The sequence below is a fragment of the Diuraphis noxia genome, unplaced genomic scaffold (assembly GCF_037042655.1).
Source record: "Diuraphis noxia isolate RWA-SAM2 unplaced genomic scaffold, SU_Dnox_SAM2 contig0002, whole genome shotgun sequence".
Classification (NCBI taxonomy): Eukaryota; Metazoa; Arthropoda; class Insecta; order Hemiptera; family Aphididae; genus Diuraphis; species Diuraphis noxia.
In genome coordinates this window covers 21,735,401-21,748,763 of record NW_028301712.1, presented here as the reverse complement: position 1 = coordinate 21,748,763, position 13,363 = coordinate 21,735,401, and the positions used below count along the sequence as shown (strand labels likewise).

General features: G+C 34.6%; 2 protein-coding genes across 2 annotated transcripts; one reads left to right on the top strand and one right to left on the bottom strand.

Annotated features, from left to right (window-relative positions):
• Positions 1 to 7,846: 7,846 nt before the first annotated feature.
• On the bottom strand, positions 7,847 to 8,609 carry LOC149058210 (uncharacterized). Its single transcript, XM_089218338.1, has 2 exons — positions 8,375 to 8,609; positions 7,847 to 8,276 (listed from the first exon to the last, which is right to left on the bottom strand). The coding sequence occupies exons 1-2, from the start codon at positions 8,607 to 8,609 to the stop codon at positions 7,858 to 7,860; spliced, it is 654 nt and encodes a 217-aa protein (XP_089074464.1). The 3' UTR covers positions 7,847 to 7,857.
• Positions 8,610 to 8,720: 111 nt separating this feature from the next.
• LOC149058209 (uncharacterized) lies at positions 8,721 to 9,911 on the top strand. Its single transcript, XM_089221026.1, has 3 exons — positions 8,721 to 9,020; positions 9,252 to 9,308; positions 9,379 to 9,911. Exons 1-3 carry the CDS (start codon positions 8,864 to 8,866, stop codon positions 9,819 to 9,821), a joined length of 657 nt encoding a protein of 218 aa, XP_089077152.1. The 5' UTR covers positions 8,721 to 8,863; the 3' UTR covers positions 9,822 to 9,911.
• Positions 9,912 to 13,363: the final 3,452 nt, after the last annotated feature.

The window sequence follows — 13,363 nt, the reverse complement described above, 5'->3', positions numbered from 1 at the left end:
GCATATTAAATAAATATCATAAGGTACATGGTAAGTTCAATATATAGTGTTGAAATATTTAACACACTTCAATGAGCTGGGCAATAAAAAAATCAATGCTAAGTTTTTTCAATTTAAATTGCATCCGTATTATTTCAAGTTCATTTAAAATTTCTGGCTATACTTTTTTTCTAACTATAACAGCTATTGAGGAACCTTGGATTAAATATCAAAGTACTAAATGGATCTAATTCGATACCAAAAACCAACCACAAAGTTGAAAATTGAAAAATCCATTTTGCACCACAAGGTGATATCAGACAAAAAAAATCACACTTCATTGTCTTATACTATTGTGTATTATTGGAGTGTAAAATATATTTTTTGTAAATAGAGAATATAATTATATTACCGTATTAAGGAGAATTAAACAATTTGAAGTTAAAGGGATTTACCATTTTGAGTTGATTATCTCTGTTCGGATAAGTGCCATCTCGTAGTACCTGCCAGCTACTCGGTATATAAATTATGTGTTACTTACGGAGCATCCGTAAAACAAATAGCAAACATTTTATGAACACTAAATAACATTATAAGTAAAAATTAAATGCAGTTTGTAGCTTTGTAGTTGTGTTTTAATGTTTTGTAAATGCAGTAAGAAAATGTATACCGGATAAAAATAATACACTCCGAGATATGTTACTCAGACATTTTCATCTCCGGAATCACCTTCGTGTTTTCCAACATTCAAACAATAAAAAGCTATTTATCCACTTTTTGACTGAATGCTGTTTTGTAGATTTTATGGGATAATTATATAGCTAACCTATTCTAGAGTCAAAGACACTTTATATTTCTCTGAAATTTAAATTCATATTATGTAAATAGTACTTATATTTTTACTGTACTATACTATAAATTATTATACAATTTTTAAATTTCATCGATTAAATATCACTAAAAATAAATCTACGATAGTTGGTTAATAATAATTAGGTATACATTATTTTTAAACTGTTTGTGATATTTTTAGGTAGATGTATTTCAGTTATTTATACTAATGAATAATAATATATGTATAGGTACATAATCATAATATGCTGTGGAATAATTAATTTATAGGCCTATAAATAGATAGTAACATTGTTATCTGAAAAATAGAATTTTATCGAAAACAAAACGATAATATTATGTTTCTAAAAGAAAAGAAAAATATTTTTTTTAAAGCAAATCAGAAAATAACTTAGGAATCTGGAGTAATGATACTGTCACTTGTTTTCAGTATATTGTCTACGAATTTACTAAATTATTATTATTTTTACTTTTACTTTTGTTAAACTTCAGATACTTTTTGGTTTAATGAGTTTTCACAATTAATCATGTATTGTATTTATTATTAATAGCTTATCATCAAATTTAAAATGTAAATTAAGATTGTGGTTTCATAATATAAGCATTATAAATTTATACAACTTAAGTTTAAATAATTGCATATATTTTGTTTTGCATTCATTGGATTCTAGTAATATTACGGTAGGTAATTGTAGCTTTTATATTTATTATAATAATTGTTATTTTAACTACATAATATCACCTATGATATAAACTGAATATTATACGATTTATACCTAAGTCATCAAGACTCTCTTTAAATTAGTGAATACTATTATTTTGTACTCGTATATAATTATTTATTTACAATTGTTACTATGTATATCATGAATAAATTTCATATTATACTACTAAAAATGTACGTTTAAATAAGTGAAAAGTGGTCTATATATCTACCTAATCATTAGTTATTAAGAGTTGTGATTTTAGTTTGTTAGTTTTGTTATACCAATAATTGAAAAAAAAAATTATTATAATCATGGTATTGGTATTCACCTCTTTTTTGTTCACTAGGTTACTAAATGTGGCCTATTTTACCTGAATAATATAGACATGTGATATATTTAATTAAAATGATTAATCACATACATAATGTAGGTGCGTAACTAATGTATACTAAAGTATAAAGTAGGTGTTAGTTAAGCTGCCTATACAAGAAAAATATCAATATTTTCTTACATTGTCTATAAAATTAATATTTTATACCTTCTTTAACATATAATTTACGAGTTACATCAATTGGGTTATGTTAAAAGATGGAATTTTGGGATGGTCGGTAATGAATTATTTTTGACAATAATATAGCACATATTAAGTATTAACTAACAATTTTCAGAATCTAAAAATTGAGTAGTGATCAATTATTATTATATAAATTCAAGAATATACATTTTAATTAACTAAAAACTGATAATACAAATAAGATCAATTTGAATATGTCTCTAAGCAAGAAGAATATGGCTCAGAAACGGTAAAAATCACGATATGAAACGCAATAGGTATAGCAAAACTCAGAAATTCCATATCTTACGTCAAGATGTCTAAGGTTACGGAGGACTTTTTTTACTACACAAATTGCAGTGTTTTAGATTACAAATCATAGAAAAATAATATTTGTATTGTAGTTAAATGTAAATCTACATGACTTATTTTGCAAATAATATTATTATTTAGATTAAAACAATGTATTATGTTTCATAACTATTAAATCGATTGAATAAAAATATAGATATAAGCTTTAAATTTATTTAGTAAAATATTGTGTATTTGTGTTTCTTTGAGGTTATGAACGCATTTTAGATGTACGTTAAAATTTATTTTGATAGATAAATTTAGTAAAAAGTCTTTTGTACATTTCATATAATTCATATTTATGCATACAATTTTAAATTGAGCAATGATAGAGTAAACATGCTAGATTCATTGTTGTAACAAATACAAATTGCTAATAGTATAGGTATTGGGTAGGAATTCACTAGGAGAAAGTCACAGCGAATACATATAAAATATTTGTGAAAAAAAAACACTGACTGTTATGACGTTATGAGATATATTATATTGTATAAATATAATAAGTATAAATTATAATTACATGATAACGTTTCTAAAATAGTAAAATGTGTTTATAGTTGACCCATATACGATATACGTATATATAAATTAATTTCTGCCTATCTGTCTGTCTGTCCTTTAGTCCTTTATGCATTCCTAAATGGCTGGACGGATTGAGACGATATTCGGTACAGAGACATATTAGACTTATGGGCAGAAAATAAGCTAAGTTAAAAAATGATAGGCTCAACTCAGGAAGTGCCAAAACAGACATTTTGATATTTACGATGGAAATGTTTGTTTATTTATAAATGGTTGCTATTATTGAGGGTTGATATTAGTACGAAAGAAATTATTATCCCTAAATTGTTTATTATTATTTGTAATTATTTGTTTCCATTACAAGTTTTTATTGATATTTTGCATCTTTTTTGATATAATAACGCCATTTCTATGCAGTTATGATGCCTCTCAAAAAAAGATTTTTGAATATTATGAATTTTATGAATTTTATTATGATAATTAATAATAGATGCTAAGATCTGGTTGCCATGGGAAGTTATAAATTGCTTAAAATATATAACTTCTATCTTTTATATACATAAAGGAATTTTGTTAACCGGAGAGATCACCGTAGAGCCCAAACCACAGGGCAGATCTGCTTCAATTTTCAGGATGGATTAATATTATAATTTCACCGTGCTTTAAGTTTACATAAAGGATTTTTGGAAATTCAACCCCTAAAGGAAAAATTATGTTGTTATAAGTATATACAATACTGGTGCCATCTATCAAGCAATATATAATATTATGTTTATTTATTTGTATTATTAAATTATTATCATTATTATTATTGATTAGAGGTTATCATTGGCAATATAATATGGGCATAAGATATTATTAATTATTCAGTATTTTTTTTCACTTTTATTTATAAAAAATTTCATCTATTGAAGGAATTACTGTGAATGGAATGTTGACATCTCAAATAAATATATTAATTATTGGTGATGGTGCCTGCCTTTTCCGTTCAATTTACTTTCATTTTTATAAGACTCAAGAAAGATGCCAGGATATCCGAAATACAATTGTTGCGTATGTCTCTGATAATTGGAATAACTTTGTTTATATGTCTTACAATTCATAATATGGTGACTAATTTTCCACTGCTGAGGATTATGTTTGTGATATGGAAAATCTTACTGTCTACGGTTGTTACTGCGAATTGTTTGCAGCTGGCAATATTTTCCCATATGTATTTGAAATTTATTATAATAATAATCTTTAAGCCTAATTTGGTATAGATACATTCCCAGTAAAAAGATTGCGTCTAACCGGAAATATTAATAGCGGGCATTTTGATGTTTATTTATGTATTTCTAATATTCCTAATTTTACAGAAAATTTTATTTTTTATTCAAAGAGCGATTTGTCTATTTGTAATAATGTTAGTGTCAGAGACAATTTAATTAACAAAAGTAAGAAGCGTTGCCGTGCTAGATGTACAGATAGATCTCGAAGCAACCAAGTGAACGAAACCAAAAAAATATGAGAAAAACCATTTTTTGGTCTGAAAATCCATTGCACAAATGGAAAATTATTAAATTAACTGGTGTTGCATGGTTGCATGGTTGCATGGTGTTCCTTATTTGATTATAAAAATTACATTGGCACTATGAACCAAATTTGAAAATTTGGGAAAGCTCTCAAATGGAAAGGCAAAACACTTGGCATGTGCTGCAATTTAAGTAGAACAAATTAACAAAACTCGATATCTTGCTACAGCCACCAGAACCGTTACGCAGTTTACTCATGGGTGACCATCCTGATCACGATCACTTCATTAATCGTACAAGGGAATATAATGGTTGTTTTCAAATGGCATCGCTTGGTGCTAAAAAGTTGTTGAAGAAGGTTTTATGCCATTTTAAAGTTCAAGGCCGAGTATACCATTTGTATGGCAGTTTGATTCAAAACACTCAGGAAAACCTAAAATGTTTACAAATATATTTTGCTGTCGAAGATGAAAAAGAGGTTCAACTTAGATGTTCTCTTTATCCAGATGTTAAACGAGCTATAATCAAACAGCTATAAAATATGCTGCATACTGAAAATAAATATATTTGAGAATTTAAAACCACAGTAGAGAATGTAAGTCAACATTCTACTAATTTTAAGGTGATGATTAACGTAGATAGAAAACCTGCAAATGGACACAAAGACTGTTACAATGCGACAACGGCTAATGAAGTAATAGTTGGGCAGCAATTTGAAAAAAAAAAGAGATATTATCATTCAAAGCCGCGATAATCAACTACAACCATAGACCTATAAAAGAAATAACTATATATGTCTATGACTACAACAAATAAGTGAATTACACAGATCCTACGACACACTTCAATACCCTCTAATTTTTTGTTATGGAGAAGATGAATACTCGATATATTTTCTACAGAATGATACTCAGAAAGATGCAAATGAGTAATGTCCCCTTAAGGATAAAACTGTATCAGCTTCTGACTTTTATTCATGCAGAATTATGGTTAGAAAAGAACTAGATAATCATTTGTTTCAACGCTTCGTTATGGGCCATTGTTAAACAAATATTTAGTGGATATGAACTCAAAAATAAAGACTGAAAAATTAAATTTTATCAGAAATCATCAAAAAAAAAGCTTAGAGCAGATAAATATATTCATTTAAAAGATGTCGTTGGAAGACAAGATGTTGAAGCAGATCAACTTGGAACATTAGTTGTGTTGCCATCATATTTTATAGGAGGTCCACAATATATGCATGAACAATCCCAAAATGCCCTAATCATTGAATAATCAACACTATGGCAGCTCAAATTTAATCATAACTTTTACGTGTAATCCAAAATGGCAAGAAATTCAAGAAGCGCTTCTACCAGGACAAAAACATTACCATCGCCCAGACATAATTGCAAGAGTTTTTAATTTAAAAGTTAAAAAGTTAATGGATTTTTTGAAAAAAGGACTGGTGATTTGTTTGGGAAATTGAGGTGCCATATATATTCCATTGAATGGCAGAAACGAGGCCTACCTCACTTACACATATTGGTATGGTTGGAGGATCAAATATCATCAAATATGATAGATAAATTCGTGTGTGCTGAGATTCCGAATCCAGTTATAGATCCTTTATTGTCCATTTGTACGAGATAGTAAAGGCTAACATGATACATGGGCCATGTGAAATTTTGAACAGGAATTCTCCTTGCATGAAAGAAGGCGTTTGCAGCAAACGTTATCCAGTTAGCCTCATTAAAGAAACTCAAAGGGGAGAAGATGGCTATCCAAAATATAGAAGGCGATCTACAAATGATGGAGGTTTCAAAGTGAGTATTAAGTCGATTGACTTGGATAACAGGTAGGTTGTTCCATACAACCCAGTTTTGTTGCGTACTTTTATTGCTCATATAAATGTTGAGATATCCAATTCAATAAAATATGTATGCAAATATGTCACAAAAAAATAGAGATCACGTAGTGTTTGGTTTAGGAAAAACTGACAATACAGATAAAATAAAAATTATATGTAAGTGAGTAGTATGAAATAGCCGGTTCTGGACCCCCCCCCCCCCCCCCCGCTTCACCCCCCGCCCGCCCGACCATCACTGAGCGCTAGCTCTTCCACCCTCCCCCCGCCAATGCTGCGCTAGTCTGCGCTACCTCCTCCACCCACCCCCCACCTATGCTGCGCTAGCCTGCGCTAGTCTGCGCTACCCCCTCCCCAACGCTGCGCTAGCTTGCGCTAGCACCTCCACCCACCCCCCGCCTGTACCGCCCCGCCTACGTCATAGACGTCTGGCCACCGGACAACCCCCTCCCCCACACCTACCGCTGGACCACCTACGTCATAGACGTCTGGCCACCGGGCTACCCCCTCCCCCACACCTACCGACTGTACCACCTACGTCATAGACGACTGGCCACCGAGCCACCCCCTCCCCCACCTCCAGCCTGCGCCGCCCACGTCATAGACACCGGACACCGCGCTACCCCCTCCCCCACCTCCTGCCTGTACTGCCCACGTCACGGACGCCTGGACACCGGCCCACGCCATCCCCCACACCTCCCGCCCGCACCGCGTGGCCCGGCGGCCCGTGATACCGCGGGCCCGCACCGTGCCGACCCCCGCTTCACCCGCACCCGAGCCTCGACGCCACCGTGACATTTCACCACCGCCGGTGGCGCTATCTATCCGCCGATTCTGTAACGCGGTTTTTCGACGCATACATACACAAAAACATATACATATATTCATTAAAACACATACTAACGCAAAAAGCTATACATACATGTGTGAAAACATATACATTATGTATATAATGTACGAAAACATATACACACATGGTTAAAAACCTATACATACATGTGTAAAACATATACATTATGTACATAATGTGTGAAAACATATATATACAATATACATAGTCAGAAACCTATACCTACATACATGTGTAAAAACATATACATTATGTACATAATGTGTGAAAACATATACATATATAGTCAAAAACCTATACATTCATGTGTAAAAACATATACATTATGTATATAAGGTGCGTAAACATATACATACATGGTCAAAAACCTATACATACACAGTCAAAAAAATATACATTACGTACATAATGTACAAAAACATATACATACATAGTCAAAAACCTATACATACACGTGTAAAAACACATACATTATGTACATAATGTGCGTAAACATATACATACATAGTCAAAAACCTATACATACATGTGTAAAAACATATACATATATAGTTAGCGGGATGTCAAGTCAGATATTAACGCGATTAAATTGTTAAACATAGTTTTATTCAATGAAAATATATATACAGATATTATACAGATATATACAGTGAAATAATGAACATTGATTTAGCTGCATGTTAGCCGACGACGTCATACGATTCCGATTTACATATACGGTCTTGACTATTATCATAACGATCGTCACGATTGATATTGTTAAATTCATTTTTAACGTTTTCGATAAATTGTGCGCCTTTATGTAATAATACAAATACGCATTCGGGATTATGCACGGCGTGTTGCTGCCACACTTCGTCATTTTCCTCCCATTTTCCCAACAATAAGCCGCAGTAATGACATTGTACCAAGTCGCCGGTACCGGTATAAGTGAAGCCGCATTCGGCCAGCGAATATTTATCTTGACGCGACCGCGTTGGATGTGAACCGAATGTTTTCAGTCTCGATAAAAACGTTGTATACTCGGGATACTCGGGATTCGAGTTCTCGTGTACCAAACGCACTAGTGATCGGCAATCGGCCGAACGTTTTAATAAATTAATTTAAATACTTTGTAGGAAAATAATAAACCGCTGATAATTCGTTTTAGCTGTCTGATCACGTATAAGACACTTGCGGGCGGTGTAACGGTCTCACAGTAACTGCAGACGGCGACTGATACTATAGGTATTAGTTCGCGCGCGAAATAATAGTCGCAAAAGTGATATAAAATATTTGAATAGTAAATACAACGGTGAGTAGTTATTCCCCAGTTGGCCCAGTTATCAGATACCCTGCTGCCTTGCTGCCGCGCCGTTGTTGTTGACCATGCATATGTGTGGTATGATACCGCCGCCACTAACACTGCTAACACATGTTGCACGATGCGCATATTTCGTGTGTAAATTATATATACATATATATATATATATATATATATATATACCATATAATATACCCCGATGCTGAGCGCTGGTTAATCTTAGCGGGCGATTTGTTCTTAAATCGAAATGACAGCGGCTCCGTTCAGATCTCAGATCAGACGGCCTACAGAGTTTAAACACGTTTCACGTCCTTGCTTATATTCGTCTCCACGTCTACATTTTATAATTATTTTAAAACGTTGTTTGTATTACATTCTCGAAAATGTTTAACTGTGCGATATGTGATAAAGTTTACGTTCATAAGCGCGATCTGAACAGGCACGCTAAAACCCACGATGGATCGACGAATACGTGCGGGATATGTCTCAAGACGTTCACCCAGCGGAACAATCTCAGTATTCACGTGCAAAACCGCCATAGTAAGTACATTGATTATTACGACGTTGAGCCGAAAAAACTTCATTGTTATTCATATAGTTGGGCGAACTAACATTGTTGAATTATTACCATATCTTGAATATGTATTATTGATTTTTAAACCAGTTTTTTGTATAATGAAAAATTAGAATTCTACACATAATATGACGTTTTTTCGGATCAACAACGTTTTGCTTAACTCGGGATTAATAATTAAATTATTTTTAAAATAGTGATAGCTAAAAACACTCCCGAATTCCACAACGCTGTACGAGTAGGTGGTGCAATGGGTAAATAATTTTTTTATCTTATTAATAATAATAATATCGGCACTATCTTAATATTAATAATATATGTTAGGTCGCACATCGGTCATAAACTGGGCACCCCCCGCTACTACCCCGCACGCTCAAACAGATGTCCCGACTCCGGCGGTCATCTCGGCTCGGCACACGGACACACCTACCCCTCCTCAGGCCTCATCATCCACCCGCATACCGGACATCTCTACCGAACCCCCCGCACAGGCTATCGCTACCCGACCCGATGCAAGATCACCCGTTACCGGCGACTTGGTACAATGTCATTACTGCGGCTTATTGTTGGGAAAATGGGAGGAAAATGACGAAGTGTGGCAGCAACACGCCGTGCATAATCCCGAATGCGTATTTGTATTATTACATAAAGGCGCACAATTTATCGAAAACGTTAAAAATGAATTTAACAATATCAATCGTGACGATCGTTATGATAATAGTCAAGACCGTATATGTAAATCGGAATCGTATGACGTCGTCGGCTAACATGCAGCTAAATCAATGTTCATTATTACACTGTATATATCTGTATAATATCTGTATATATATTTTCATTGAATAAAACTATGTTTAACAATTTAATCGCGTTAATATCTGACTTGACACAGGGGCGTCCTTGTGGGGGGGGCGAAAGGGGCGATCGCCCCCCCCGTAAGGTGACTGACTTGCATAGTAATTATTAGTAAATTTTATAATTTATATTAAATTATTTGACATTTATATAATATGAAATTTCAGTAATTTCACAATATTATCTTGTTATCAAAACACGTATTCGCGATCATATAGTATCATACTAGTATCTATAAACCTTGCAACTACTCCACATGGCCATGATAACTGATAAGTGGAGTCAACTGATAAGTGTTATAGATTTAAATATGATAATACGTTATGTCGTTATGATAATATGATAAATTCTCTCTCAGTCTCTAAAATCATCACTCAGTATCTGAATCCCATATTCTCATGTAAATTAATATTTATTTTTTTATTATTTCGCCCCCCCCCATGGCCAAGGTCTGGAGACGCCCCTGACTTGACATCCCGCTAACTATATATGTATATGTTTTTACACATGTATGTATAGGTTTTTGACTATGTATGTATATGTTTACGCACATTATGTACATAATGTATGTGTTTTTACACGTGTATGTATAGGTTTTTGACTATGTATGTATATGTTTTTGTACATTATGTACGTAATGTATATTTTTTTGACTGTGGATGTATAGGTTTTTGACCATGTATGTATATGTTTTCACACATTATGTACATAATGTATATGTTTTTACACATGTATGTATAGGTTTCTGACTATGTATATTGTATATATATGTTTTCACACATTATGTACATAATGTATATGTTTTACACATGTATGTATAGGTTTTTAACCATGTGTGTATATGTTTTCGTACATTATATACATAATGTATATGTTTTCACACATGTATGTATAGCTTTTTGCGTTAGTATGTGTTTTAATGAATATATGTATATGTTTTTGTGTATGTATGCGTCGAAAAACCGCGTTACAGAATCGGCGGATAGATAGCGCCACCGGTGGTGGTGAAATGTCACGGCGGCGTCGAGGCTCGGGTGCGGGTGAAGCGGGGGTCGGCACGGTGCGGGCCCGCGGTATCGCGGGCCGCCGGGCCACGCGGTGCGGGTGGGAGGTGTGGGGGATGGCGCGGGCCGGTGTCCAGGCGTCCGTGACGTGGGCAGTACAGGCAGGAGGTGGGGGAGGGGGTAGCGCGGTGTCCGGTGTCTATGACGTGGGCGGCGCAGGCTGGAGGTGGGGGAGGGGGTGGCTCGGTGGCCAGTCGTCTATGACGTAGGTGGTACAGTCGGTAGGTGTGGGGGAGGGGGTAGCCCGGTGGCCAGACGTCTATGACGTAGGTGTCGCTGGCGGGGTGTGGGTGGAGGGGGTGGCCTGGTGGCCAGACGTCTATGACGTAGGCGGGGGGTGGGTGGAGGTGCTATCGCAAGCTAGCGCAGTGTTGGGGAGGGGTGGGGGAGGGGGTAGCGCAGGCTAGCGCAGCATTGGTGGGGGGTGGGTGGAGGGGGTAGCGCAGACTAGCGCAGCATAGGCGGGGGGAGGGTGGAAGAGCTAGCGCTCAGTGTAGGTCGGGCGGGCGGGGGGGTGAAGCGGGGGGGTCCAGAACCGGCTATTTCATACTACTTAAGTGGCAGGTATATTAATAGTTCCAAAGCCGCTAGGAAAATGTTAGGTTTTCACTATAGGTTTTCACTATATACACTATAGGTATCCAGCTATTACTCATCTTGATATTCATCTAGAAAATGGACAACGTGTTTACATTACAGCAGATAATATCATATAAAAAATAGAAAATCCACCTACAACTTCTATTCAGGCTTTGTTTCTGATACGTCAAACCGATGATTTCGCAAGAACATTGGTTTATCCATAAGTTGCTTCGTATTATGTGTGCATAAATAAGAAATTTATTAGACGTAAATATGGTTAGAATATCACGGGTTGGTCAGGTGTTAAGAAAGATACAGCTTTCGGTAGAGTTAATACAATTCACCCAAATAATGTTGAATGTTGCCATTTTCGTCTTCTTTTTCATCTCGTAAAAGGCCCAACATCGTATTCATTTTTGAAGACTGTGAACAACACCGAATACCCGACATTTCAAGCAACGTGTAGAGCCCTTGGATTATTAGAAGATGACAATCAGTGGAATTTAACTTTATAAGAAGCAGCAGTATGTTGTTCACCTAATGAAATGTGAGTACTATTCAGCGTAATATTAATATTTTGCAATCCATCATGACAACACATGGAAAGTAATATATCAGACGATGAACTTTATGATAAATGTTTGGTATTAATTGAAGATTTTGTTTTGAATCTAGGTGGAATGCACTTAAAAGAATATGGTTTGCCAACTCCTATAAGATCTTGCGGATTGTTAGAAAAAAAAAAGAAAAAAAAAAAGAAAAAATAGAGAATATTTAAAAGAAACAAGCTATGATTTAATTGTTTTACACGAGATTGTTAGCAAAATGAACACTCATTGACTGAAGAGCAGTGGTTTATTTACAAACAAATATTAAATAGCATCAAATTAAATTTAGGAAAATGTATATTTTTGGATGCTCCAGGTGGAACCGATAAAATCCACTTAATTAATCTAGTTTTGGCTAAAGTAAGAAGTTCATATGGGATTGCAATTGCAGCTGCATTATCAGGAATTGTTGCTATGCTTTTACATGGAGGAAAAACTACAAAATTACAGCTAATGTAGTTAGTTTATAGAGAAATATTATATTAACGATAAAAATCAGCTTAATAAACAATTAATATAATATGACATTTTTTTTTAACAATCTTATTTAAATTGAATTTAACTAGACAATATTTAATCTTACCTGATAACAACAATTAATAAACCCGACAACGACGGGTAATTCAGCTAGTTAGCCTATAATTTATCTCATTGTATATCATTGTCTCAAAGAGTCTGTACGATTAATTCATTCGTCATTCTAAAAGTTGAATTGCGTTTTTCCTCATAATTCGATATTATAATACTTTATTCATATCATTGTTAACTGTGCAGCACTTCATAGTCCATAAAATATTCTACCTCTTAATTTATGCCTTATAAAAAAAGATCAATCAGTAATTGTACGCCTCAATCACGAATGAAAATGCAATACGAGCATCAGAAACAATCGAGCAAAGACATGCAAGATTGGAAACCGACTAATAACTTCACGCACTAACGCGATCATCTGAAACAACTGAGCGACGAGATGCAAGATTGGAAACCGACAGACAACTTCACGCACTAGCGTGTTCATCAGAAACAACTGAGCGTCGAAATGCAAGATTGGAAAATGACAGACATCTTCACGCATGAGCGCGTTCATCAAAAACTATTCATCAAAAACGCAGATCATCTAAAATGATCGCGGTTACTCGATCACCGTATGCAACTTGGACAGTCATCATCTAATGTATATCGCAGTCGAGTACCTATATGATA

Bases quoted from the DNA above. Each gene is read 5' to 3' on its own strand.
- LOC149058210 (XM_089218338.1), bottom strand. From the start codon at position 8,609: ATGCGCATCGTGCAACATGTGTTAGCAGTGTTAGTGGCGGCGGTATCA. The intron at 8,277-8,374 runs GTGAGACCGTTA...GTATTTAAATTA, and splicing joins AGTCGCCGTCTGCAGTTACT to ATTTATTAAAACGTTCGGCC.
- LOC149058209 (XM_089221026.1), top strand. From the start codon at position 8,864: ATGTTTAACTGTGCGATATGTGATAAAGTTTACGTTCATAAGCGCGAT. The intron at 9,021-9,251 runs GTAAGTACATTG...TTTTTAAAATAG, and splicing joins TCACGTGCAAAACCGCCATA to TGATAGCTAAAAACACTCCC. The intron at 9,309-9,378 runs GTAAATAATTTT...AATATATGTTAG, and splicing joins ACGAGTAGGTGGTGCAATGG to GTCGCACATCGGTCATAAAC.